A 24615-nucleotide genomic window follows, 5' to 3' on the forward strand; every position below is an offset into this window, starting at 1 on the left:
TTGTTAAGGAGGTCTTGCACCAGCACAACCTGGAACCAGCCTCTGGCTGCTCTGTCCATTTGACCAGGAACCCAGGAGCCTTTCAAGCCTTGGGGAAGGCAGCAGCTGTTACACAGGGGTGAGGAGGATGGGGTGGGAAGTGTGGACTAGAGACAACCACTAGGATGGCATTGGTAACAGGGCTTAGCGCCATGTCTGTCTCTATGACTCTGTGTATGTCTCTGTGTCTCTGTTCTGTCACACCGGGACACCTTCATCCTTCTCTGGGACTGGTGGTCTCTGACCTTACCCGCCATGTCACTAGGCCATGTCACTAGGCTCTGGACACTGTAGTGAGCATCCTTGGGTAGCAGCCATCATCCTGAGAGCCGACCACGGAGTGATTATTAGACAATTTTCCGTAGTAGAAAGTGTCCAGTGCACACCCCAAGAGTGACTTGGGTCCTAATGAAGCTCATGCCATCCCCTTCCTAGTAGAAGGGATGCAGGAACAAAAGCTCGGGGAAGTGGGGAGGAGAGGTGGGATAAACACAAACTTGGGGCAGTGGGAAAGCTCAATGGACACTGCGGAGCTCTGGGTCTGGCTTTCCCACCCATAACTGTGTGACTTAGGCTAGCTGATCTCTCTGAACTTGCTTTTTCTCATCTCTAAAAATGGAAGGGGGGTGTCATGCCAAAAGACTGGGTGCCCTGGTGGGGAGACGGGATATAGGAGGCCTGGGGTTAATTGAGTCCCTCCTGGGCTGGGAACAGGCAGTGTGAACTCTCCCGGACACACTAGAGTATTGATGTAGGTGTGTCTTCTATCTATCTATCTGATGAAACTGCTTGGCCTAATAGGTTAGAACATAGGTGGGTGCAGTAGACAGAACAGAATGCTGGGAAGAGGGAAGTGAGGCAGATGCCTCGGGCAATTGCCATGCCTCTCCTCTCTGAGCCAGTCACCATGAACCAGTCACCAGGTCAGACATGCTGAATCTTTCCCAGTAAGACACCACTTCGTGGTGCTACACAGATTATTAGAAATGGGTTAATCAAGATGTGAGAATTAGACAATAAGAGGCTGGAACTAATGGGCCAGGCAGTGTTTAAATGAATGCAGTTTGTGTGTTGTTATTTCCAGGACTAAGCTAGCTCTGCGGGAGCCAGGCAGGATGAAAAGCAGGCCTGCTCGCCTCATCTCTACAGAGTATGGCTTTCACGTGTGTCTAAGGGATTCCATAAGCTTGACTTTTTCCTCTGCCAAGGAGTTTTGACCTCAGTTTCCCGACTAGCCCCCTACTTAAGCCCTTCCTCTAGGCCTAATCCTAGAGAGATTTCTGGCCACTCAGAAGAAGGTGGATAAGACCTAGGACTGATGCCTGGGTCTCCCAGGCCTGCCTCCAGACTCCTGGCACATTGCCTCTGAGCTTCCAGCATCCTTTGCTCCACCAGTCCTTTAAGTCCATTAAAACTGATAGAAACCAGCCGTTCCGCCAGCTCGGGTTTTACTTTCTGTTTTTATTAAACTTGTTAAAATTCTTAGCTCTTCCAATCCCCGAAAGGCCAGCCTCTCCCTGGCCCTGTGCCTGGGGCCAGGCTCATCTGTATAAACGGCCTGGTGGCCTGCACAGTCCCTGGCTTACAGGAGCCAGCGAGGGAGGTGGTGGAATTTAAATCACAAATGACCAGGAGCTGTCTGTCCTGCAGCCAGGATTCTCACACTTGCAGGCTGCTCCCTGGAGAACCTCCGGATCCCACCCCCCGGGGTGCTGTAGCATGCTTGGAACCTCTACCTCACTCACTGCGCTAGCATGCAACATCATCTAAATGCCAGGCATGGGGGCAGCCGCAGGAGCCTTGGCACGGCTGTTCCCTGAGGCTAATGAGGAGAAGGACATAACTCGAAGTAAAATCAATCATTACATATACAGAAATAGAAACACGTGCAGCCATGGTAGAAGCTGGCAGTCGGAGAGCTGAATCCAACCTGCAGGTGTTGGTGAAAGCCAGGAGAACGGATGAGGCTTTTGGCCAACATTTAAAAACTGGAGGATTTCCATTAAAATATGGGAGTTTTGGCTTCTCTTGTAAGAGTCTGAAATTCTGGCCTCACTGGGTTTCCATCCTTTTGGCGGCTGTCGTGGCCTGAGAGTATATCCTGACCAAATTCACCTGCCATGATGCTGGGAGATGGGATCAGCAGGTAGGCCTTGGAAAGTGATTAGGTCATGGGGGTGGAGGCCTCACACGGGATTAATGCTCTTCTGACACTAGACAGCAGGAAGCTGTGTGGTGCTGCCAGACCACGAGGATGTAACTAGAAGGTGAATTTTATAAGCCAGGAAGCCCTCAGCAGGCATCCAAGCTGCCAGTGTCACGATCCTGGGCTTTTTGCAGCCTCTGGAGCTCAGTTTATGGTCTTTTTATTCTAGCTTCCATCTATGCAGGCAACACTTTCCTCTTGAGCTGAGTGAGTTGCCCTGTAGCGGAGGCTCAGATGGAGCTGAAGGAAGATAGAGAATTTGATAGAAGGCATACCGTGGTGCCATCAGCTCCTTGGCCACTGTCCTTGGCTGTCATCCTGCAATATCCCAGCACATCCACATGCCCACGTTTCCTTCCAGGCTACTGGCAACATTTAAGCTCCATTGTGAAGGGATAAGCATAGCCCCCGTGGCTTGGCCTTCCCAATGGCTTCAAAAAGGAAGGGCGCTTGGAACCACAAGTGTGTGAGGAAACCAACCTGTTTACCTGGGGGTAGGGAGTGAAAGGGACTGCTCCCAGGAGCTCTGACCCAGGTGGGTCCCAGCCTCCATCCATCCCCTTACACTCACCCGAGGAAGCTAAGAACAAGTATCTGGGTGAGGAGCTGCCATGTGGGACAAGGAACCACACAAAGAAGGCTCCTCAGGGTTGCAGTGGAGAGGAGTTTGGGGGAGGGTCTAGGGCTCACTTCTTTTTCGGTACACTAGGGATGGAACCAGGGCTGTGCACATAAAAGACGAACACTCCACCACTGAATTGCATCCTCTGGCCTTCTTTTTATGTTTATGGTTTTTATTGTGAGACAGGGCCTTTTGTGGTAGAGGCAGACCTGACCCTGCCTCTTGAGAAGCTGGGAAGATGGGCCTTGTCTTGGAACACACCTTTGCATGACATCGGGAGAGATGGGCCTGAGTGACTGTCTCCCTCACGCTTCCTTTCTTCCACCGCTCTGTCTCCCATTCTCTGTGCTTGTATCTCCCTCTGTACAGGTGTGCCCTTCTGTCATAGTGGGCCTGGCCACCATCTTCCTCCGCCTCCTTGTTGCTTAGGCCTTCCCTCTCCTCTCCTTGGACTCCTCAATCCTTGCTCTGCAGAGACCTAAAAAAAAATGGTGTTGTTTCCTACCGCTATTTCTGTCTCCAGCCTTATAGTCCAGGAGCTGGGCAGGGGCCCCTCAGTGTTCCTAACACCTGAACCATACGCCCAGTCCCATCACAGCCCCCTCCTCCATGCCTCTCGTCCCTCTTCTCCAGCCCACAGCACCTCCCAGGGAGGGGAGGGGAGGGGAAATGAGCTGCAGCAGAGCAGTGAGGGAATGACTGGGCAGGATAGACTAACCAGGGCCAAGCTCCCAGAGTGGAGGTGGGGCTGAGAGGGCAGCAAAGGGCTGTGTCCCTGCCGAGCAGCTTAGGTCTTATTCTACCATAGGGGTAAATAGCCACGAGAATCATAGACCCAAGATGATTAAATAAGGCCAAGGGCAAACTCAGTTTGGTAGACTGTGGCATCTCTCAAGGGACTAGAACTTGAGTAACACAGAGCTGGTGATAGACCCCCACCTTCAGTCAAACAACCAAAACAGAGATTGGTCCGAAGATGGCCAGGTACTGATCTGTATTTTTTTTCCTTTGCTTTTGTTCAACAGGCTCTGGACTCTGACCACTCCCTATCCCCCAGGAGGTCAGGGCGAAACAAAACCTTCTGGCAAAATGCTTCCTGCTTCTTCCTATCTTCAAAGCCTGAACTGACTGAGCATATTCTGCTGGGGTGAGGGTGGAGAGATGGGAAACTGGGTTAGTTCTAAGCATGGAAAGAGGGAGGTATGCCCTTCAGAGCAGGAGACTGGGCTGAGGGTCTGGGGTGATGTCTCCTTGACTAGCACAACGGTTAAAAGCATGTGACCCAGCCTTGTGACCCAGCAGTTCCTCTCCTAGGCTCAAGAGAAACAAAACATGCCCACAGAAACACTTCCTTACAATGTCCTTAGCATCATTCCTCCAGCAGCCCAAAGGCAGAGACAGCCCCGCTCCCTCTGCCTGCGGAGTCTGTAAAGAAAAGGTGGTATGTCCATACAATGAGCACTTAGCCAGCAATGAAAAGGAATATGAGTCTAGTCCCTGCTGCAATATGGATAAATCTCAAACAGATTACTCTAAATGGAAAAAGTTAGTCATAAAAGGCAATAGACCACGTGATCCATTTCTGGGAAATGTGGAGACAAGGCTAGATTATGGGGCGGAAAGTGAGCAATGGTCACCCAGGGTTGGAAACAGAGTAACTGCTCCTGGCTTTGGGATTTATTTAAGGTTAGTGGAAATGCTTTTGAATTAGACTATCATGATCTACTAAAAACTACCTAAAAATTCCATGTTTTACACGGGAAAAGATTATGGTATGTAAATTACACCTTAATAAAGTTGTTTTTAAAACTTTTTTTTTATAATTAAAAGTAAGAAGACTCTTCCATTAAAAACCCCCAGATTCTGGCTTTCCTTGAATGCCACTTCTCCATGGTAACCATGAGCTGTGGGACACACGTCCCCAAGTGTACGCTGGCCGCTGCCCTGCCTGCTGAGGTACACCTGGTGGCTTTGTTAACACGGGCCACTCACACGGAACATTTGTGCACTGGACAGGAGCCTCCGTCAGAGTGGTAAGACCAGAGGGGCCGAACTTCCCAGCCCCGTTCTCCCTTCCCATGTCTGCCCCAACAGCAGTGTGCCCTGGACTAGAAAGGCCCATGTGGGTGCAGGTGGAGGCTCAGCCTAGCACTCCGGCGTGTGTGCTGTGAAGCTAGTATGGCTGACAGGGTCCGTGTCTCACTTTTCTCAGCTGTAAAATAGCAACGTCATAGCACCTGGCTAGCAACAGTAGGCTCAAACAAATGGAAAGTACTGACTCCGGACATAACTTTAGACAGGACCTTGCTATGTAGTCCAAGCTGGCCTAGAGCTCACCGTGTAGCCCAGGTTGGCCTTGAGCTCACAGTCTTCCTGCTTTGGCTTCCTGGCTGCTGTTACAGGTGTAAGTCACCATACCAGGCTGACTCTAATTTCTTGCACTGTGTTTTACAAATTCCCAGGTGTTCTGAAACCTGGGAGTTTTTCTAGAACTCATTTGGCCACAGACATGACTTGGCTTGAACTCATAGATACCACTGTTGCCCACAGGGGCATGTCCCTATTATTGTGTGGAAATGTGGGCATGTGAGTCCAGGATGCTGCCAGACTGCTTCTGAGTGCTATGGAATGGGCAGTCTGTGTTACCTTCTAAATCCAAAAAGGAATGAATTCTGGAACATTCTAGACCCCAAAAGACTGGGAACTGTGGCCTATATGAAGAAGAGGATTATTACCAAGACCAAACCCTATTGAGCTTTGCCTGGTATCAAACAACACTATAAAACCATGGTGAGGCACCAGTAGGGTGAAGAGCCAGAACATTTCCAAAGTTGACTCTTCTGCCAGCCCTGGGGTATGGATGCTTAGAGTCAGAATTAAGATCCCAGGCAGAAGCAGACGTGTACTGCCCCTGCACACCTAGGTTCAGCGAGGAGAGCAGTCATGGCCGTGTCTGTAGAACTGTGTGCAGAGAGCTTGGCTGGGACCACGATCTCAGGGCACAGAGGGGCCAGAAGGGTCACTGCAGAGGCAAAGCCTACAATAGTTCCACACTCATAGGGGGTCCTGGATGTCCAGGCCTAACAGTGCCTTCCTTAGGTCCTTGTGCCAAATAGGGAGCTGTCTTGACCCTTCCCTCCCTCTAGTGTCATTGGTGACTAACCAAGGCACAGCTGAGAACGGGTGCCATCTTGACTGCCCACTAGACCCTTGTTAGGAAATAAACAGTTTGACTGAGTGTAGTCCTCGATGCCTGGAGAGGGAGGGGTTGTTCCAAACCCTAAGACTTTCCCTTGTATTAGGAGTGTCATTCAGGAGCCCCTGGCACTGTCCTGAGCTTATGCAGATGAGATGAAGTGGCTGGGTCTGGTCACCAGAACAGTTGGAACAAGCCTGGCAGGAGTGTGACACAGGATCACGATGAACTTCTCACTCAATGATCTTGTTAGAACAGTCCAGAAAGGACTTTGCACCAGAAACCAACTTTGCATTGGTTAGTGTCATACACTAGTCTTTATGTGACTTTCTGTGACAGTCCACAGCAGCCCTTAAGCCTTGTCTCCATGGCCCAGGTCACAGGCCTCCTACAATTTTAGGTTACTTGGGGGCTTCTTCCTTAAGCCCTTGGTCTCCTGGATGAGAGACTATGGGAATCTCATAGTGCAGGAGGGACCCTAAGCCGCTGCTGGATGGGACCAACCTTGGAGCAAGCAGTTCTGGCTGGGCTCTGAAGCCTCCTATGAACTTAGTGGTCAGCAATGGTCACCTGCTCATCCGGGCTCCCTTTCCTTGCTTTGGTCCTCCTGACCAGCTTCTCCACACTTTTGCCACACTCCCTGGAGTTGCCTCCTTCCCACAAGCACCCTGGGATTGACTTCCAAGAACCCTCAGTTTAGGGTCTATCTAAAGCCAGTGTATGAAATGGGCCTCATAGGCTCATGTGTTGAGCACTTGATCCCCCAGCTGGTGGGGCTATTTTGGAAGGTTCTAGAAACTTCAGGAGGTGGTGCTAGATGTCCTTGAGGGTTATACATTGCCCTGACCTCCTCTATCTCCTGCTCTCTGCCTCCTGGCCTCCATGAGGTGAGCAGCTCGGCTCCCACACTGCCCTGCCTAACCCCAGGTCTGGAAGCAGCAGAGCCAGCTGACCCATGCTGGACCCTCAGACACCAGGATCCAAATCAAGCTTTAAGCTGCTCCTTTGGGGTATTCTGTCACAGTGATATAAAGTCTGACAAACACTCAGAAAATTGGTGCCTGAGAAGTGAGGTCACTGCTGTGGTTACCCGACATGTGCTTGAGAAGTTCTTGCAATTGGATTTCAGAAGTTTGGAAATTGGAAGATTCAGGCTAGAGAAGCCCTCGAACCTGGTTGTGAGCTTAGTTTAGTGAGGGACTCTGGTGGGAGCGCAGAGAACCAGGACAGAGCTGGGAATGCAGACAAGCAATACTGTTGAACTTTCATTTAGAAACAAACGCTTTACTGGGAACTGGACTAGATGATATCATGTTGCATTGTGGCAAAGAACTTGCCAACATGTTCCCATGCCTGAGACCCTGTGGAAATCTAAGGCTAAAGGCAGCAGACTGAGTAAACTGGGGGGGGGGGGTGGAACAAGGGGGACGACACACAGGAGGGGGGGATACGGGAGGGACACGGTTGGTGGGGAGGGGGATGGGACACGACACACTTTAAGGTACCCTGGCATTCAGAATGTGATTTTAAACAAGTTTATAGTGATCATTAGGAGCAAAGGGCAGAGCAGAGAGGTCCAGAAGGCTTCTTGTTTGGTCTGAAAAGGATCACACTTAATGCTGTTGACACGGAGGATATAGTTGTTAAAGAAAATGACACCATTAAAAAAGTCCATGAATGTATTGAGCAGTGAATATGATCCACACGTTATGTGTGTATGTCTGGAGATGGCCTAACGAAACCCAGACTGCGTACAGCTTGACACAACGCTAACAGAACAGGCAGATGCTTCTTAAGATGTCCTGTGAAACTGGCAGGACCCTACCCACTTTCAGGGGATAAAAATGAAGTCACGTCTAAAAGGCTACCCCTTAAGGAGAAGGCACTGCAAGGCATGTTCCCAGGTCAGGACCCAGGCACTCAGCTGGCGTTCCAAGGTGGCCTGGCCACTGTTCAAGGGCTGACAGACCCTGGTTTCATGCACGCTATGCTCGCTTTGCAGACGTACAGAACATACAGGGTGGCAGGGACATGCGGGCTTCCACCCAGCTTTCAAAGGATGGCCCAGAAAGGCAGGCATTGTACCGCTGAGCCAGATTCGCTGAAGGCAGCCCCTGAGAGGGCGGTTTGTGAAACTATAGGGGTGGGGGTGGGGATGAGGCTGGGGTTGTGGGGGCTGCCAAGGGAGACCACGGGGAAGTTGGAGATGCCAGAAGCATGTAGCGTTAGCTGAGGAGGCCAAACACAGAAGCAGCTCAGGAGAGAAGCTAAACAGACCGCAGCCTGCGTGGTGGTAGGGGTGCTGATGCTGCCCAGGTCTTCAGATCCTGCATCAGGCCACTGCATGTCCCAGGTGCCGTACACAGAGCTACAGAAATCAGCATGGACTCCTGGCTTTCAGCCTTTCCTTGGGCCAGTTGTTGCCTGCCGTTTTCCCACAACTCCAGTTTGGGAGCAGGAATGTGTGCTCTGATGCGTGGCCTCTCAAGAGTGCGTGACTAGTTCTTTATGGCTCGCTTAGTTGGGTTTTAAAACTCTTACCTGCTGCTAAGAGTTCTTGAGTCTCAGAAGAGACTTGAGACTTCAACTTTTGAGCAATGCTGGGACTGTTAACATTTCGGGGACTTTTGAACATAGAACAAATGCATCTTGCATTATGAGATGGCCACAAATCCTTGGGACCAAGTGTGGGATGTTATGGTTTGAACACCAACTGTCCCCCACAGGCTTATATTCACCTGGGGAGTTGCTGGAAACTTCGGAATAGGGCCTGACTAGAGGAAATAGGTCAGTGTGGGTGTGTTCCCGGAGGCTGTGTCTTGCCCTGGCCTCCCCACCTCCCTCCTTCCATCCCTCCCTATCTCCTTTTCTCTTACCCTTTCTCTTGCTGTGTCTCTCTCTGTCTGTCCTTCTGTGTGTCCGGCTGGCTGGCTCTCTCCCATCCCTGGCCACCATGACGAAATTGGCCCTATTACAGCATGCCCTTGCTCCATGATGCTGTGCTTTACACAGGACAGAAACAATAGAACCAGCCAGAACATAGCCAGAACCTTCTGGAAACCAGAGCCAAAATATACCTTTCTCTTTTAAATTATTTCTCCCTAGTATTTTGTCATAGGGGTGAAAACATTCATAGTTTTTAGTGAAGGAACTGCTTATTCCTAGAAGCCTAAGTCCCTTGGCTCCCCCTCAGAGCCTCTGTCAGTCCTCTGACTTAACAACCCATCTGGATTTGCTGTCAGCAAATTTCCTTGAGCCCACCATTGCCCAGACCCTGCGTGGTCCAAGTGTTAAGCCCACAGCATGGAGAGAACTCCACAAGCAGGCCTTTCTACCTCTGGGAGTTCCATGAGTCTGGAGTCCCACAACAGGCCTTCTCTCCATGCTGACAGAGTCGGAGAATAACTGCTAATGCAGGCAGTACCCTAAGGGCCTGAACATGGCTGTGCCTGATGCTTGGCCAGCCCCTACTTCCAGTTACTGAACAAACTAATTTCTATCTCCACCCTCTCTTCCTTCATCTGATTTAATTAGGCCCTTATCACCTTCAACCAAAATAATTTTAATAATATGCAAATATTCATTTATATGACTTAGATCCTCTGCATTGCTATGGTTTAAATCTCCAGTGTCCCTCGCAGGCTTATGTTTTAAGTGCGTGGCTCCCATATTGTGACATGATTTTAGAGGCTATGGAAACTTTAGGGGGTGAGGACTGGATGGCAGAAGCTGGTCACCAGGGGCCTGGGAGGGTTATGCCTGACCTAGGTTCTGACCTGTCATCTCTGCTTCCTGGGCCATCATGATGTGAATGAACAGTATTGCCACATACTCGTGTTACCGTGGATAGAGCATGTCCCTACCCACCTCCCCAGCCCCCCATCCTGCTATGATGGACTAAAATCCCTCTGAAGCTGTGAGCCAAAATGAGCACCACGCAAGCACTTCTGTCAGGGCTTGTCACAGTGTCAGGGAAATAACGAACACAGCACCGCTCTTTCTCCTCCTCTTCCTCCCCGAGACACTATGTCTCACTATGTAGTCCAGACCTGTCCCAACCTCATGATCCTTCTGCCCCAGCCTCTTGGGTGCTGGGACATGCCATGAGCCACCCCGTGTGATACTCTGCAATTGAGAGCCACGAAAATCTACCTAACTACTTGCCCTCCGGGTCTTGGGCAAAAGTCCCAGTGAGCTACGCGGCAAGGTGAGGTTCAAGCAGCGGGAGTCATAGGTGGTGGTTCTCACAGCCTGAGTTTTGATGGGTGTGGTAAAGAGTGGAATTAGGCTCCCAGGGAACTCATCCTGTCTAGGGGAGGCTACAGAAAGATCTAAAGCCACCATGAACCTACCAATCTCCAAAGCAGACTAAGCACCAAAGCCACAGAACAGAAGGAAGTGTGACTGTAAGGCCCTTTACCTAGGGAAGGTGGGGACTGAGTGTGGTACTCCACACCAGCCTCCTGCAGCCAAGGGAAGACACACTTGTCAGTCACAGGCAGGAGTGGATACATAAATATCCCCTCAGATGGGGTAGGGGGTGAGATGAAGGCTTCACCTTCTTGGATGAGTTAGAGTAGAACCAGAGAATGTTCTAGTTCCCAGGCTCCATGATGAATGGAGGGTAGCCACTCTTTCCTTTCTACCTAGTTCCTCAGGCTAGGGGTGTCTGCAATGAAGGGGAAACTCTTGAGATCCAGAGTTTGAGCCCCCTGCTCGGTGGTGACCAAACCTCTCCCTTTCCCCAGACCCTGTGCTTGGCCCCACAGCTCACCTTTAAAACATTGCCCAAACCGTAGCTTTCAAGTCCTTGTTAGTTTTCATTTTATCCCCAAAGTTCCTTTTCTCGTTACGTAACAAAATAGGCTGTTGCTGAATTCACACAGCTGGTTATTTCTAGGGAAACGGACAGGTGTCTCTTCATGCCACGTGGATCTTACTAAAAGCCCACAGTGAGCTGGAATGTGAAGGAATTTTCCAAATGGCTTGTTTTCCTACATCAGCTGCATTTTCCCCGGGAGCTGGAGGAGAGCAGAAATTGTCCTGCCTGCTCACAGCCTTTCTGGAACTAAGGTTCTGTTCCCTAGAGGACAGAGGAGGTTCCAACACCCCTCCACTGACACCACAAGGTGGGGGAAAGGTCACAAGTGTGGAAATAGTCTCCCCATAGTCCCCAAAGTACCAGAAGCCCTGTGACCCACTTTGGGGTCTCAGCATAGTTTTCATAGGCTTTGACACGGTTCCTTCACTGATGCAAGGTTGAAACGTTGTTTTATTGCCTTTGTTTCATTTTCAGACAGAGGCTTTCTATGTTGCCCAGGTTAGCCTAGAACTTTCAGTCCTCTTGCCTCACCTCCCAAGTCCCGGGGATGACAGATGCTCTTTGGTTAACTTTTGGTTGTATAAATATAAATACGACACAATCTGGAACATCCTTACAACTTTGGTTTGTTTGTTTTTGAAACTGTGTAATTTTAAATCTTTAATTAAAATAATTCATACACTTTTGTGACACTACGGATGGAACCAGGCCACGCATGAGCTAGGTGAGCCGGCAGCCAATGAGCTGTGACCCTGGTTTAGTGTTTTTATCTTAAGCGATACCCAGTAACTGTACATATTTGGGGGTGGTGTGACAGTCCAACACAGGCATGTGGTGTGTTGATTAGGACAGTTGACATAGCCATCTGCCATGGTGAATCTTCATTGTCAACCTGATAAACTTTAGAATCACCATGGAAACAAGCCTCCGAGCATGTCTGTGAGGGTGTTTCAAGAAAGGTTTAATGGAGCACGGCAACATCTTCCACCCCACAAATGGGCGGTACCATTCCCTGGGCTGGGGTGGAAAGGCTAAAGGGAACGAGGAGTCATCTTCTGCTTTCTGATTGTGGATGCGGTGGCTGGCTGCCTCATGCTCCTGCCTCCGTGTCTTCCCCGCCATGGTGGACTGCACCTTTGCACTGTGGACTAAAATAAACCTTCCCTCCTTAAGTGGCTTCTATCAGAAGTTTGTCACAGCAGCAAGAAACATAATAACTAATGCACATCACCCTCGGGTCTCTGTGTAGGACCGGTTCAGAATCTCCTCCTCCTCTCCCACACCCTTTCCTCCTCCTCCTCTCCCACCCTTTCCTCTTCCTCCTCTTCCACCCTTTCCTCCTCTTCCTCCTTGTCTTCTGGCAAGGTCTTGCAATGTAACCCATACACAATTATTGTCAACCACAGCTACCTTTCTGTACAATAAGACATGATGCCTCCCTCTAAAGACACTCCTTCAATTATTTATTACTTCAACTCTCTCTTCTGATTTAAGCAGTTGAACTCAGAGTGCTGTGTGAGGCCCTACAAGTGTGGTCCACTGCAGGCCCCACAAATTCACCATGGGAACAATGGGAAACATTATCATTCTAGTCCTCGGGATCACCACCTGTCCAACCACTAATAGAGACAGCAGACACTCTTCACTGAGAGAAGTACCTGGACCAGGCCTCACCCAGAGCAGGCTGCTCCCTGCAGCTCTCACCCACCTCTCAGTATATTCGAGGACAGCTAGGAATACTGACGATGGTGGCAGTATGCGGACTCAGGCTAAGCCTTGCTCTGGACAGTTCGGCACAACAGGCACCGGGCTCAATAGCTCTCTGCTAGGATTGCAGACGGGCCAGCTTCCTATCTCTACAGTCTGGTCTTCACCACTAGACGTCAAGGAGTGATAGCATGAGCCCATGGCGGACTTGCCCCCACTGCAACCCCCACTTCCCGGTGCCACTGTTAGAAGTAGATATGAGGACACTCTGGCTAAAGACATTATGAGAGGTCAGCTCAACCCTGAACACAGCATACCGTATAGACATCACCTTGGCATGTATTACAGAAACCATACTTTGGATTTTGAATTTTTATCTTTCTTTTGCCTGGTGCCATGCAGTTGGACCCTTTCTTATTTTGAGACAGCAGCTGGCTTTTAGCTCATAATTCTCCTGCCTCAGCTTCTTGAATGATGGGTTCCCAGGAATGCGATGCCATGCCTAGCTAATGATGGGAGATATTCAACAAACCCACCCGGATTCTCATTAAAACCAGACTAAGCAGGCCAAAGATAGAACTCAAGGTCAGAACTGGTTCACGTGAAGACTCAAAGGGGTGTGAGTCAAACTGAGCCACAGGAGCCTGTCTCCCCCATAATGCTGCCATCATAACCAACTATAATCAGTGTGCTAATTTTCATAATTGCTAATTAACCCTAATAACTAGTTTGCATGAGAAGAGCTGCCTGGCTCTGCTTTCTCCTCCACCGGAGGAACATTTTCACCTTCGGCTCATCTGGTTCAGTAGATGGCAGGACCCAGTGCACCCCAGGCATCAGCAGTGGCCTCTTCCTGGACTACAGGACCTCCCCAGCCACCCAGGGGACCCATCGACATCACTCCACCCCTCCAAGGTTCCCAAGGGACCACCCTAAACCAGCTTCCTGTGTCTTTCCAACAGCAGGTTGGACACCAGTCTTTCTTTGTAAGAGCCTTGAAGCTTGTCTCTGCCTTGCTCGGCTCTCCCCATCTCCTGAGTATCTCCTAAGAATAAATAGTTGGGTCTTTACCACTTCACCTGGCTGCTATTAACTTCTGAGTTTCTGCTTTCTGCAGATTAATTGAAAAAAAAAAAAAAAGAAAATCCTTTGTCCTCCTACCTGGTCACACCCACAATGTGACTCCGTGAAAGCAGCAGAGGCACAGAGACCCTTGAACGCCAGTTTGAAGTGGCTTTAATTCCAGTGCCATGATTGGCCAGCTGTGCCAACCAGAGCAGGTCAATTAACCTCCCCGAGCCCTGACTTGTTCAGATGTCTGGAGTTATACAGACAGCCGGTTTGCTCCAGCGGCGCTAGCAGTGGGCCTCCCTGCTGGGAGAAAGAGCTGCTGCTTCTTCCTTTCTTATGGGCAGAAGCCGTGATGAGCCTGTGGAAGAAGCTAAGTGGGATGGAGATGGCTGCTGTGTTAGCTGCTTTCCCTCATTCCTGTGATTCCTGACCGAAACAACTTAAAGAAGGGAGGGCCAGTTTTCGGCTCACGGGTCGCAGGTACAATCCATCATGGCTGCTGGAGTACGGGGCAGCATCAGCACCAGGAGGCTGGGGAGACGTGGGATGCTCAGCTGGCTTTCTCCTTTCCACACAGCCCTCAAGCCCAGCCCGTGGAATGGTGGGTAATGGTAAAGATGGGCCTTCCTCCTCCTCTAGCCCATCTAACCCTCCCTCACGGACTAGCTCAGCACTTGTCTCTAAATCTCCGTCCAGTTGATATAACCATTAAGGCCACTTTGGCTGACAACTGACATGTACTTGTTTGGACTAAAGACGGTAGAGAGGAGGGCTGGAGGCTACATGGCAGTGGGAGGGGTATCTGGATGAGGGTCAGAGGGAGAGAAAGGGATAGAGAGGAGGCTGCTGGCCAGAATGAGGAGCACACCCAGCCCCCTCCAGCACTCTGACCACCTCCCTCTTGGATCCCCCATGTCTTCTTAGTTACCCCGCTACTCCGTCTGTCTAAAGGCAAAGGGCAGCTAGGGACCTCTGCATGGCTGAGTCAGGGGCTCCCTGGCTGTCTGGACCTGTGGAGCCCTTCTCGGAACGATACTTTCAGCTGATTACAGAGGGAACCAATCACGGGGAATGCATTTAGCAAAACACTCAAGACTCTTCATGTGGGAACATGCACGCTGTTTTGTGAGCATGTTAAACAAGATTTGGTGGAGGCCTAATAAGCGCCCTGCTCCCGAGGCTGCGCATCGGAACACCTGCGGCAGCTGCCGTGGAACGTGGAAAGGATGGATGCTGCAGGTCACTGAGTCCCAACGCCTGCCCCATCACCACGGTGCAGGAGAATGACGAGTGACATTTACAAGCTGCAGAAATAAGGGTATAAATGGTTTCCCAAAACGGTTCACAGATTCTGAATTCTGTGGACTCTGAGCTGACCTCACCTTCCTGCCATTCCCTAATGGCTGCTCCTCCACTGTCTCAAAGTCCTAGGGGCCTCACCATGGAGGGGGGTGCCTGTTTTAATCTCTGCTATTTCTCACTTTGATTCCCACAGCAGCCTCCCTGTCTCTATTCTCCGTCTCGCTGTGACTAGGATGATGTGACACTCCGTATGTGACAGGCAAGCACGGCCACTGAGCTATAGCCCCAGCTCAGCTCCCTTTTATCATTTATTTTAAAACAGAGTCTCACCAAGTTACACAAATTGGCCTTGAACACAGTCCATAGCCCAGGATACTTGGTACTTGTGATCCTCCTGCCTCAGCTTCCACAATAGTTAGGATGACAGGCCTACACCCTGCTCCCTACTGTCATTCTGCTTGGTTCCATCCAGGCTCCACCCTGAATTCAGAACTCATCCCCAGTACAAACCTGATCCTGTCACTCCCTTATCCCCTTGCTCTGAACAGCTCACTGACCCCTGTGCATGCAGGATGAACCTGGGAGGCCTCTGTAAAGCAGCGAGGTCTCCTCAGCTCTCCAGCCTCGCTTCAGCACCTTTCTCCTCCTGTCTCTGCCTTCCTGCCATGCTGAAACACAGTCTGGTCCCCAAGACCTGTCATGCATGGCTCCTTCACACCCCAGTTTAGCATCACACTTCCTAGGGAGGAGTGGATGGCCCTCCCTCCTGGGACAGAGAGGTGCCCAGGCCACATGATAATGTCACATCTTTCTTCAACGCAAAGAAAAAAAACTTCCTATAAGCAAGTCTTCTTCCTTCATTTCCCCTAAACCCAGGCCAGTGACTAGAACCCAGTAGACCCAGTAGACCTTCAGTGGATGCTGACTGAGCAAATGAATAAAAGACTGGAAAGGGCAGGAAGGGTCTCAGCCGAGAGCAGCAGGAACTAGACGGGAGCCAGATGCTGTGCTAGGCTATGGCTAAACCCTTCCCCTTTGCGCGGAATCCCCCAGGTCCTCATGGTGCGTTTGATCTGGGGAGCAGGCTGTAACTTGTTGAGTTCAGCTCTCTTTTCTTTGAGAAATCCCTCTGGTTTCTATACCTACCTCAATTAGAGGTGATTATGTCCCTTGTCAAAGGCAGTTCTTCCAGTGTGTGAAGAATGGGATTGTCGGGTTTATAGAAATTCAATTTGCACATGGTTTTTTAGAAACAGATGTCTTACAAAGGCCAGCCAGCATGGCTGGTCACCCCCGAGGACAATGACCACACTCTGGAGCACTCTCTGCTCCACACTCTGGGACTTGGACACCATGCATCTGGGCCAAGGCCCTTTCTTGGTGTGCTTTCTCCATCTCTCTGAGTCCTGGGGGCAGGGGCTTCTTCCTCACCACCTCTATAAGGGGAGGTCCAAGGCAGAAGTCCTCACTGCAGATGGACTCACCTTTTGTTCCTCCCTCTCTCCTTCCTTCCTTTCTTCCTTCCTTTTCTTCTTCTTCCTCCTTCCTTCCTTCCTCCCTTCCTTCCTTCCTTCCTTCTTCCCTTCCTTCTTTCCTTCCTTTCACCTTTCTTCCTTTCCTGGACCCCATGGCGAGGGATGGAACTTGGATCTTTATGCTCTGCCACTAAGCAGCAACTTCAGCCAGAAGCGACCCTTCTCTGCACCCCTGTGGGATCCCCCTTTACACACCCCTTCCCTTCACCTCACTGTCTTGTCCTCCTCTGCAGCCCTGTGGGGTCCCCCTCCACACACCTCTTCCCTTCACCTCACTGCCTTGTCTTTCTCTGCAGCCCTGTGGGATCCCCCTCCACGCACCCCTTTCTATCACCTCTCTGCCTCATGCCCAAATCCAACATACATTCCTGTGGCACCACACATTCACGCTAAGCACCGCACGGCTGACCCTAGGTATGTGTGCTTGTCATTATAAAGCCAGACCCTGGTGCCCAGCATGCTGTGGACATTTATCAATGGTAGGGTCTGGGCTCAGAGAAGATGCAGTAGCCTGTGCTCTTCCATCCTCACAGAGGATGTCCCCAGGCTCCAGTGCACAGCATCCCTTGGGGCTGAGCCAGGGGAGATGAGCAGTTTCCCCACCCCCACCCCGCGCTGCTCTCCACACTCCTTACCTGAGAGCACCGTGAAGACGGCAGCAAAGGCGTTGAGCTTGAGCCCGTCTATGACGCTGCTGGAGTGGACGAGCTCAAGACACATGAGGCTGAAGCCGACCACCAGCAGAAGGATGTAGAGCACCTCGGAGACCACTGACAGCCACAGCACCCCTAGAGAGCGAGGCAGGAGCAGATGAGAAACAGTCCGCCCTACCCAGCCAGCACACCCACCAAAGACAGCACGTCACTGCAAACCCAAGCTCAGTTATAGGTTTTCCTGTGCTGTGACACCCTGAGGGGCCACTGTGGGGGTGAGGCTGATACTGAAAGCATAGAGCAGGGCCCCTTCATCTCAGCCCTGAGGGTCACCTACTGCAGACTCTACATGGGCAAAGTTTCCATTGCTAAGTCCACTGGGGGAGGTTCTCTGTTATCTGAGCAACAAATGTCCCTAATCCCATTACCTGACCTCTCACAAGTCTTGCCCGTGTCTTTATTTGCCCTGCACTCTCCATTGTACCCTGCTCTACCTCCTTCTGGAAACCAGCGCTGCCAAGTCTGTGGCTTTGGCCTGTGGTTCTCCCAGGAGCCGCTGTGCTGTGCTGTGCTGTGAGCCTGGACATAGATGATTGATCGAATTTGATCATTGGCCTAGAAATGATCTGTCACTGCCCTTTTCTAGGACTCTGAGCATGATGTCACTAAGGTGGACCAGGAGAGAAGCTCGCAGGTGCCAGTGAGAAAGATCATCTGGCTTCAGCCCTTCCTTTCTAAAGGACGCCACTCCTCAGCCCTTCTAGGTTTTGCCATGTCTTCTGGGTTTTCCCGTATGGGTCCATCTTGGGCGACTAGCACTGCTACCCAGTTTAGGGACGGCTGCTGTTTTCCTGTCCCACACTGTCACTCCCTCCTCTTCCTGTCTGCCTGTCACTAGCACGACGCCTGCTTCCCTCTGGTCTCTGGTTTTCTTGCAGACCCCCCCATTCTGGCACCTTGTCTTATGCAAGCAGTTCATGTCTAGCCAGGCTAAGCTTCTTGCCACCCAACTCTGGGGCTCAGGAACGAACTCTGTGCCTCAGTTTCTTTTTCTAGGTACTACTAGGAGCTGTGGTGCCAGCACTGGGGGAGAAGTAGTTTCTTAGTACTATGTAACACTCTAGTTCATCCAGTGAGGGACCTGGTCACTGATCCGCTGATGCTGTCATGTGCATGGAGCATGCTGACTCATGGGAATGGAGCCCAGGGGCTCTCAACTGAGTTCATCAATGGAAGATGGAGTCAATGGGGTTGAATGAGCTTGTGGGTTCATGAAAGGGGGAGGTATAAACAGTAGGAATGGAGACCCACCCAGCATGGATTCCCATCCATGCCACACTGATGTGTTTGGCGATTATGAATCAAGTCTGGCAGGTTGGCGATAAACCCAAGACCACTCTTTTCTGTGAGAGCTGGGCACAAGGTGGCTGCAAGATCCGGTGGCAAAGAGAAACCTGGCTCAAGGTTGGGAAGATGAAGACAGTCAATGGTCAACTTGATACAGTCGAGAGGCGCCTGGGAAGAGACTTTCAATGAGGAATTGCTTGAGTTAGGTTGGACTGAGGATGTGACTATGGGGAGTTTAGTTAGTTAGTTAGTTAGTTAGTTGTTAGTTAGTTAGTTAGGTCAACTGAAGTGAGAAGAGCAGCCTAAACGTGGGTGGTGCCATTCCTTGGGTTTGGTTCCTGAATTGTATGAGTAGAAATGAGCAGTCGGCATGCATGTGTTCATTCTTTGTGCTCGGCTGTGTGCGCGCGTGTGACCAGCTGCTTCCTACTCCTACCTCTAAGGATGGCAGAGCTGGACTCTGAAGGGACCAGTGGTTCTGTCTTTGCCCAGGAACCTCTGGGGATCCAAGGGGCCTGGGATCAAATCCAGGCTGTTTCATTGGCCATGAGGGGCCCACTCAGAACCTCAGTGATCTCTTCTGTGGAATGGGCTCTGGAAGGGGGATCCAGGAAGTGACTGCTCCCCAGAGAAATAGTCATTGCAGTCCTTTAGGAAGGGAATGTCCTCAAGAGACATGCATAGAGGATGTGGGGATTCAGGGAGGACAGGAGGGTAGGTGCTCAGCCAAAGGATCATATCTGACCCGTGGTGGCACCATTGGGAAGCAGTATCTCAGAGATGTGTCAACCAGGGCCTTACTGCAGTCATAGCTGCTCAAAGTCGCTGGAGGGCACAGAGGGAAATGCATGTTCTGATGGGTAAACAGAAAAGGCTCCAGGGGTCCCCAAAACCCTCTATGGGGACTGGAAGATTGGTGGGACTTCAGTGTCATTTATTGCTGGGTCTGAAACTTAGCATGACCATTACAATGTCTATTATTATGATTTTGCTTGTGTTTCATAGATAAAGTATTACTAGATAGCCCAGGCTGGCCTGGCACTTGGATCCCCGCTTCCATAGTGCTGGGATCACAGTGGTGTGTCACTGTGCCCAGCCTGTTATTATTCTTAGCTTCTTTGACTTACATGGGAGGAGCCTTCATGCATGTGCTCCAGAGCCCCGGGAGAAGATAACGAGCTGAATCTAGCCAATCCCCCAGCCTAGTTCTGGGGTACAAGTGCCAGATTCTCTATCCTCACCAAGCCGGGGTGTGCTCCCCGCTGGCACTTTATCCGGTTGCCTAGTGATGCCCTGGTTACTAGTACTCCCTCTGTCCCCACGGAACCAACCTCCCTCCCAAGAGGCAAATAAGAGTCCCCTGAAGCAGTGACTGAGATAGAGATGGCACAGCTCAGTTTCCTCACAAAGATCGAATTATTGAGTTGAACCAGAGAATGAAGAAGCAGTTTCTTATTCCCGTGATTCTAAAGCTTCTCATTACCTCCATCCAAAGGGTCCTTAGTGGTACTAATAATGCATTCTTAAAATCTTTCTAACACTTTTTAATTTGGGGTGTAGGGTGGGGATCAGGGTCTCATGCAGTCTAGGTTGGCCTCCAACTTGCTGTGTAGCTCAGGATGGACTTGAACTCCTGATCCTCCTGCCTCCACAACCCAAATGCTTGGATTTCAGGCATATATCGCCATGCCTAACTTTATGAGGTGCTAGAAACTGAACCCAGAGATTCATGTTGGGCAAGTCCTCTACCAACTGTATCACATCCCAAGCCTCTTACTGGCCACATTGTAAAAGGAAGCTGAGCCCCGGGCCCAGCGTGTTGTGTAGTTACTTCTCATGCTGGTGATTCTCTGTGGATTTCTCTTCTACCCCACCTCCTCCCTCCGTGCCACCCAGATATCCTCCCACATCTCCACTCAGGTCTGCATCCAGGGACCTGAACTGCCTGGGGCCCATGGCTCAGTCCTCAGGGGTAATGGGACACTGGTGTCTGCCCACTCTGCCCCGCCCAGGACTACCTATGCTGTGTTCTGCCTTCTTGGCTTTAAGCACCCTCTCCTGCTGGCTAGGGCAGTACCAGCTCTCCATTGCTGTCAGCCTTTGGGGACATTAGAGCCCTCCACTCCATAAAAGGAACTACTGTGTGTCATTTGAACAATTAGCTGCCCCCAGGAACCCTTCCATCAGAATGGCTCCCTCTGCTGTTTGGAGTATCTCCACCCCTCAAGGACCCTCCCTGACTCATCTTTTTGTGTGTGGGGGGGGTCAATCCTGGTCTTCAATCAGATCTAGATCCAAGTAAATGGTGCCAGTAGCATCTTGACCAGCTATCCAGAGGCACCGGGCACCGGGAACTGGTGAAGGGGAGTGCAGAGGCTCAGACCCCACCTGACACCGCGGGACTGGGAGCTATGTACTATAAACGGCTGCTGCAGCCACTGTGGAAATCAGCAGGAAGGTATGGCAAACAAATAAAACAGAATGACCATGTGACCCAGTTGTGCCACTCCTGGCATGTACCCAAAGGAATCCAACTCTGCATGTGACAGGGACACCCACACGCCAGTGTCCATTGCTCTTCTAGCCTCGGTAGATACATACAGAGCCAGCAGATGAGCAGATAAGGAAAACGATGTTGTATATGAATAGAGGAGTACTATTCAGCCATAAAAAAGAATGAACTGATATCATTTTTAGAGAAATACATAGAACTGGAGTCATCAGGTTAGGTGAAATAAGCCAAACACTTTTCTTCTCGTTATCAGAATCTATATTTCTATTAAGCAGAAGGGAGACTGTGGAGGGTACCAGGAGGGGAGGGAGGATAAGAGAAGGGTGAAGTAGATGGAAATACATTGTTTCCATGTGTAAATGTCATAGTGATTCTTTTTTTTTTTTTTTTACAAATAATATACACTAATTAATACAGAGAGAGAAAAGAAAGGCACTGGCATGGGGCCTGTTCTGCCTTTAATGGGACTGCAGATGGTGTGGATAGACACTCAGGTTCAGATCCTCCATCTTCCTTTTGCACACACACACACACACACACACACACACACACACACACACACGGTAAAGAGAGTTGACTTTGGGGAACAAAGGTCAGTGCTGGGATGGCAGGTATTGGCGTCTGGAGGACACAGAGCAACGGGTGGGGACAGTAAAACAGTGGGAGACAGTATGCCTCCCCCCCCCCCGAAGTCTGGGGAGAGAAGGGAGCATCAGGTGCTTTGGTGATGGGGGGAGACCTGTAATCAAAGACGGGATGGGGCCAGTCCCCGAACTTGCCACTAATGACTAGATTTGCAGCAGGGAATGGGTGACCTTCAGGGGCAGAAGAAATGGAAAGATTTCTCATCAGGTGGGGCAGAGCTGACAGTTAATCCTGTTAGCTGCACTTTTTGCCTTTTTAAAAAACAGCTTGGCGAGGTCAACTCTGACCCGCCATTGATGGGATTGATGGTCTGCAGGAATGATTTCCGTTCCCTGCAGTGCCTCCCCAGCTGAGAGCCAGCCAGGGTTGGCTCCTCACTGAGCTCAGAGACACCTGGGGGAATCAAGCCTCAGCCTCCTGTGACCTTGGATGGGGGTCACCTCCATCCCCTGCTGCTCTCATTTGAGAAGTGGGCAGGGTAGACACGGAGCCAGAATGCCAGACAGTGCAGGAGTCCCTGTGGATCCCATGGGCTTTCTGCTGGGGTGTGTGTGTGTGTGTGTGTGTGTGTGTGTGTGTGTGTGAAAGTCAAGCAGGGCCATTGCTGGTGAACAAGTATAATAATTAACAATTATAGTCAAGCCTCGCTCTGAGAAGGAGGGGATGCCTCTCAAGAGCTGTGTGGGCACAGCATGCCCCTACCACATACCTGGCCATGCAGGCTTGTGAGGAAGAGTGACCATCTCTTGATGGAAGGAGATGCCATCAAAAGGCTTGTTTTTACAGTAAACATGCTTTTAAGTAGAGTTCACACTAAATAACATGAAAGTCAAGCACCATGACTGGGGCATGGTAGTTCATGCCTCTAACCCCAGTACTTGGGTTTGGGGAGGCAGGAGAATCAAGAGTTCAAGGTCATCTTCATCTACATATCTGGCTCAAGCCTAGCTTGAGATGCACAAGATTCTATCTAAAATGTAATTAATTAATTAATCTATAATAAAAAACAGAGGGTAGGGAGAAGGTTTAATGAGTAAGTGTTGACTTGAGGACTTGAGTTCGAACCCCTGGCATCCACATAAAAAACTGAGCACAATGGTACCTGTCCGTAACTCCAGCATGGGAGGCCAGAGGCGGGTTGATGCTGGGGGCATGCCGGACAGCCTAGTCCAAAGGGTGAGCTCCAGGTGCAGGGAAAGACTCTGCCCTCAAAAAATGGAAAGAAACAGTGGAGAGCGATAGAGGAAGATGCTCAACATCCTTTTTTTCACCTCTACATTCGCATGCCTGAGTTCTTTCAACACCACACACAGGAAAATGCAGAGAGTGGGTATGTAACCACCCTCATATGCGCCACACACACATGCGCGTGCACACGCACACACGCACACACATACACACACGCATGAACACACATGCACACACACATGCTCATGCACACACATGCACACACATGCATGTGCACACACACATACATACATAGAACGGTAGGTAGGTATGCATCCTCACATGCACCGCCCACATATGGAAAGTATATACTGTAAACACATTTAGTGACTATCCTTAGAAGTACGTGACACCATATGTATCTGGATATTCTCTGTCTCTGCCTGACTGGGTGTGCTGGATTCGTCAGGGTCAGCATCACCATGAGCAGAAGAGCGACGTTTTGTGATGGAAGGACAGTGGCAGGAGTTTTCAGTTTGGTTGTATTCTCATGGGACCAGTGCTACATATGCCACCATCATTACACAGGTTGATGGGGCCCAGCAAGGTCACCCCGGAGGGGTGGGGAGGAGCCTGAGATTGGGCCAGCAGCCATCACCATGTGGAGCCACCGTCCCTGTGTCATGAATGAAAACCAGGTCATAGTTATCAACGCTAAGGCAGAGAAGCACAGGTGGAGGAGCCTGGGCAGGGGACACCTATCAAATCCCAGTGTTCCCACGTGAAAGCGGGGTCTCTGCACCCACTTCCTGACCCATTGTAAGGACTGGTAGCTTGTTGGTGAGGCAAGGGCTAGCACCTCTCTGTCTGAACTTGCTAGATGAAGCCTCAGCTGTTCCTACTATGATTCTCAGTGTTCCTGGTGTGATGTCATCCAGGGGACCTCTAAGGCCTGAGACAACAGCCTTAGACAGATAAAACCCTTGAGAGCTCAAAGGGCAACTGTTGCAAAGTCACAGGAAACACAAGACACCAAGATGTGATGGTGGTGGTGGTGGGGGGGAACAACCTTTTTTCCTCAAAATAAATAAATGAAAAAGAATCCATCAGTTTACTACACTGGATCAATAAGGCCCAGCACAGTGGCTGTGGGCTGAGCTGGGCAGCGTGCCCTGACGCCAAGCATGTTAAATCATGTAAATGACACAAGCCGGTCTGCTGGGGCTGGGAACGGCTCAGTGACAGCTGCTGCTTATGAAATGTCAGTGTGGGGGGATCAGTGACCAGAAGGCGTGGGCTGCCAGGAAAAGGCGGAAGCCTTGCAGAAGCAGGAGGGGGAGTCTGGAGTCACCTGCAAATGAGAGGCTTCCTGTCCACAGCCCAGCTGGGATGTACTGTCTCAGAGCAAGGCAGAGGCAGAGCCAGGCTGGGGCTCCGTGCCCCCCTGAGCTGTTTTCTGTCACATAATGGGAACATAAGGGTTGGACACTCTATTAGCAGCCAAGGGACAGAAGTTTGGAGGAAAGGGGTATTCAGTAGGGGAGACTGAGAGAGAACAAGGGGCCTAGCCCTGAGGAAGGGCTCAAAGGTTCATCTGCTGCTGGGGCCTCAGCTTCCCCCTTGGGAAAGCCAGGGCTTTCTCATGCAAGCTGCCAGCAGACAGAATCCAAGCAGCAGAAATGTCTTGTTTGGCCCACACAATATTTTTAAAAATATCCACATTCATTGTCAACATTTAAAAATAAGAAGTGCCTCATCAAACTCCAGCTTTCTGAAGTTCATTTGCAAATT

The 24615-nt window shown here is 50.6% G+C and overlaps 1 protein-coding gene across 4 annotated transcripts in view; it reads right to left on the bottom strand.

Moving 5' to 3' along the window:
- Positions 1–24615, bottom strand: part of Gsg1l (GSG1 like) — a 199125-nt gene that overhangs the window by 59687 nt on the left and 114823 nt on the right. For all 4 annotated transcript variants that reach the window (XM_038333044.2, XM_038333034.2, XM_038333025.2 and 1 more), the window contains exon 3: positions 17136–17288. In XM_038333044.2, the coding sequence (XP_038188972.1) occupies positions 17136–17220 (85 nt within the window). In that variant the 5' untranslated portion in view covers positions 17221–17288. The remainder of the gene's footprint in view (positions 1–17135; positions 17289–24615) is intronic.

The sequence above is a fragment of the Arvicola amphibius genome, chromosome 1 (assembly GCF_903992535.2).
Source record: "Arvicola amphibius chromosome 1, mArvAmp1.2, whole genome shotgun sequence".
In the NCBI taxonomy this organism is placed as follows: Eukaryota; Metazoa; Chordata; class Mammalia; order Rodentia; family Cricetidae; genus Arvicola; species Arvicola amphibius.